This window comes from Triticum aestivum, chromosome 2B (assembly GCF_018294505.1).
Source record: "Triticum aestivum cultivar Chinese Spring chromosome 2B, IWGSC CS RefSeq v2.1, whole genome shotgun sequence".
NCBI lineage: Eukaryota > Viridiplantae > Streptophyta > Magnoliopsida > Poales > Poaceae > Triticum > Triticum aestivum.
This window is the reverse complement of record NC_057798.1, coordinates 571,191,541-571,195,231: the sequence shown is the minus strand read 5'-3', so window position 1 is coordinate 571,195,231 and position 3,691 is coordinate 571,191,541. Positions and strand designations below refer to the sequence as shown.

The 3,691-nt window shown below is 49.8% G+C and overlaps 1 protein-coding gene across 1 annotated transcript; it reads left to right on the top strand.

Annotated features, from left to right (window-relative positions):
- The first annotated feature begins 364 nt into the window (after positions 1-364).
- Positions 365-2,809, top strand: LOC123046093 (aquaporin PIP2-5). Its single transcript, XM_044469381.1, has 3 exons — positions 365-1,068; positions 1,806-1,946; positions 2,538-2,809. The coding sequence occupies exons 1-3, from the start codon at positions 454-456 to the stop codon at positions 2,652-2,654; spliced, it is 873 nt and encodes a 290-aa protein (XP_044325316.1). The 5' UTR covers positions 365-453; the 3' UTR covers positions 2,655-2,809.
- Positions 2,810-3,691: the final 882 nt, after the last annotated feature.

The window sequence follows — 3,691 nt, the reverse complement described above, 5'->3', positions numbered from 1 at the left end:
TACATTTTGATACTTACCAGTGCTTAACAGCACACTCAACAGCCAATTTAGCTGATGACGACCCGTCCTGGAAGTAAACCGGGCCACTAACTAAAACCAAGAATGTCCAGTAAGCTCCACCGTATTAGGGCCAGCCACCAGTGAGCTAGCTGCTCTAGAGTGATGCAATGATGAGGGCTGTGGGCGGCAAAGTTTATAACCTAGAAACAAGACACTAACGGGAGACGCCCTTATCTGCTTCCACTAATAAACCCAGCCACTAAATAAACTAATTAATCCCAAAGCGAGCGCCCTACGCCGGCCTTTCGCCGGGAGCCAGGACCCGCCTCGCGTCTCGCCGCCATAAATACCTCACCTCCCCCCGTCACCTCACACCACTACACAGAGCTTCAGCGCATTAGCATCTTAGCACACACACCGACCCTAGCTTGTCGATTAGTCGAGGCAGCGACGATGGCCAAGGACATCGAGGCGGCGCCCCCCGGTGGGGAGTACGGGGCCAAGGACTACTCCGACCCGCCGCCGGCGCCGCTCTTCGACGCCGAGGAGCTGACTAAATGGTCCCTGTACCGCGCGGTCATCGCCGAGTTCGTGGCCACGCTGCTCTTCCTCTACATCACCGTGGCCACCGTCATCGGGTACAAGCACCAGGCAGACCCCGCCGGCCCCAGTGCTGCCGACGCGGCCTGCAGCGGCGTCGGCATCCTCGGCATCGCCTGGGCGTTCGGCGGCATGATCTTCGTCCTCGTGTACTGCACCGCCGGGGTTTCCGGTGGCCACATCAACCCGGCGGTGACGTTCGGGCTATTCCTGGCGCGCAAGGTGTCGCTGGTGCGTGCGCTGCTCTACATCATCGCGCAGTGCCTGGGCGCCATCTGCGGCGTGGGGCTCGTCAAGGGGTTCCAGAGCGCCTTCTACGTGCGCTATGGCGGTGGCGCCAACGAGCTCAGCTCAGGCTACTCCAAGGGCACCGGCCTCGCGGCCGAGATCATCGGCACCTTCGTGCTCGTCTACACCGTCTTCTCCGCCACAGACCCCAAGCGCAGCGCTCGTGACTCCCACGTCCCGGTGAGTTATCGCTGCCTGCCTACTGATTTCATTTTCTTTCGTCCATGAACTAGTGAAGTTTGCATGGAAATACGCATGAAGCAGGTCTCTGAATATTCTCTACTGATACTGAAGTAGTTCGTCACTACTCACTAGTCCAGTCCCTTGCTAGCTACTCCCTCCGTTCCAAAAAATTTTGATCGAAAGGGGTTCCCCCCGCTCCATTTTATTAAAAACGGAGCAAAGCGCAAGTCAACACGGACTGTTACAAGCAATCAGGCCTACCCGATAGGATGGCAGACCAGAACAAACTGAGACAAAATAAGTCTACGCCTCAAAGCTACAATAAAGAGAGACTGACGAAATGAAGAAGTGCCATCAGAACAGCAAAATAGACTAGATTCAAAATAGATGACCCAACTTTGTATTAAAGTTAGTATAAAATTGGGTCATCTATTTTGAAACAGAGGGAGTAGTTAGTTAATTTGGTTCATTATATCTATCAACTCAGCTGTGAGGTGGCAAACCGCTTGTGAATAACGCTATACAAAAAGCACGTTCGATTCTCTAGACAGGGACATAGTGCGAAAGTCAAAAATTTCGCTGATATGATTGTTTAATAGTAATATTTTTTACTGCTTAGATTTGGTGAGCCATCTTCACCAAGCATGCATATGGAAACATTCATGTCTTCTTCCTAGACTGCTCTACTTTTTGTTGCATATATGGTTTTGAATTTGTTGCAATGATTTGTTCAGGTGCTGGCTCCTCTGCCAATCGGCTTCGCGGTGTTCATGGTGCACTTGGCCACTATTCCGATCACCGGCACCGGCATCAACCCGGCAAGGAGCTTTGGAGCTGCCGTGATCTACAACAACGAGAAGGCCTGGGATGACCACGTACGTACCGCCACACACTACCCCATGTCTGCTAATTTAGTGGGTTACTCTTTTAATTACTACAGCTCGTAAGCAAGTGGTCACAATCACCTCGAAGACTATAAAACTTAAAAAAAAACAGAACTTGTGTGGTGTTCCTCATCCATAGACTATATATACCTTATCAAACTAGACATAACTTTGTGGTATTCCTCGTTCCCAAGTTCAAAAGTAGCAATCAGAACTCTGAACAGCTAGATTATTTTGAAGAATGGCCCAGGATAAGGATCACTTAATTAACAAGCTCAAGCGATGTAACTCCCCACTGATTAGCCTTGAAATGTTTTTATTTACACTCTTGTAGCTCATGTATGACATCTGCAAACAAAACTATTGTTGCAGCAGTACACGCTGCCTAATATCGTCCCACTCCCACTCCCAACTACCATCCAATCACGCCACAAAATCTACTAGCTGCAACGTGCCTAACTAGTTATTGCTATCTTCTTCTACATATATATGCCCATAGTTTTGTAGAGAGTGCAATTAGGAGGAGATTAATTCAAATATTTATCAGACATCTTACTTACTTTTGCGGTCATGTCGTTGCAGTGGATCTTCTGGGTGGGGCCATTCATCGGGGCCGCCATCGCCGCCGCCTACCACCAGTACGTCCTGAGGGCCAGCGCCACCAAGCTCGGCTCGTCTGCCTCCTTCGGCAGGAGCTAGATCAGCAAGCCGCCGTATGGATGATCGGAAGCACGGACAGTAGATATATCAGTGTGATACTGTTCAGATCATGTATTGTGCACGCGTCTGTATTTTCTTAGACGCATTTGGGTGTGTTCAAAATTTCCCTACAATTGCACTAAATTCGAAGGACTCGTCACCATGTGTTTTTTCTTGAACAAACAAAGGGTACATAAGGACCCAGAAGTTGCATTAACTAGAAACAAGTGGATCACGTCGTTTTACAACAGGACTTGAAAGAAAAAGGAAAGAACAAACTAGTACCTAGTTATTACAAAGAGGACCGCCAAATGTCATTGAAACTCGTAATTGGGTCCCTGGCATGTGGCATCTCAAGCCCGAATCTAGTCTAGTCTTCACCAAGCATGACACCACATGGTGCGGCGAGCCCTCCATGGTACCGCGCCATGAACTTCAAGACGAAGATGTAGTGCCTCTATCTGGCTCTTGGCTGGGAGGAAGAAGCAAGTTCACCATTCATCCAACAGATTTAATGGCGATGATTGGTATTGACCGCAACACTGGGCGTCAAAGTCCTTCTACGGTCACCATTAGTGATGAGCATGAACTCCATCTATATCTCCACCTTACCCATGCTTCTCCTTCACGACCACGGTAACCATGCTAGGCAGGGAATCAGAGGACCTCCTCTATATCAAGTAGCCATGCAAGCTTATCGTCGAATCGCCGGCGATGCACTCCTCACATGCATCTAGCTCCCAACTAGCATAGCCAGGATTGCAGCTGACGCTAGCCACCGACCACTTCTCAATCACGGCGACGACGTGCTCCACCATGGCAAAGTGTCAAACGCCACAGGGGTAGGACGGAACCTAGACCAGTATTTTATAAGGGTCCTCCATGCTCCTTCCCCTCCCTCGAGCTTGCAACACCGCTATGGAAGATTAGGGATCGGGTCAAGAACTCTCTCTCTCTCTCTCTCTCTCTCTCTCTCTCTCTCTCTCTCTCCTCTCCTAGCAGGTGCGCTTGAAAGGATCAAGATGGACTTAAAAGGG

Coding starts and splice junctions, on each gene's coding strand:
- LOC123046093 (XM_044469381.1), top strand. CDS start 454: ATGGCCAAGGACATCGAGGCGGCGCCCCCCGGTGGGGAGTACGGGGCC. Junction 1,069..1,805: donor CTCGTGACTCCCACGTCCCG/GTGAGTTATCGC, acceptor TGATTTGTTCAG/GTGCTGGCTCCTCTGCCAAT. Junction 1,947..2,537: donor AGAAGGCCTGGGATGACCAC/GTACGTACCGCC, acceptor ATGTCGTTGCAG/TGGATCTTCTGGGTGGGGCC.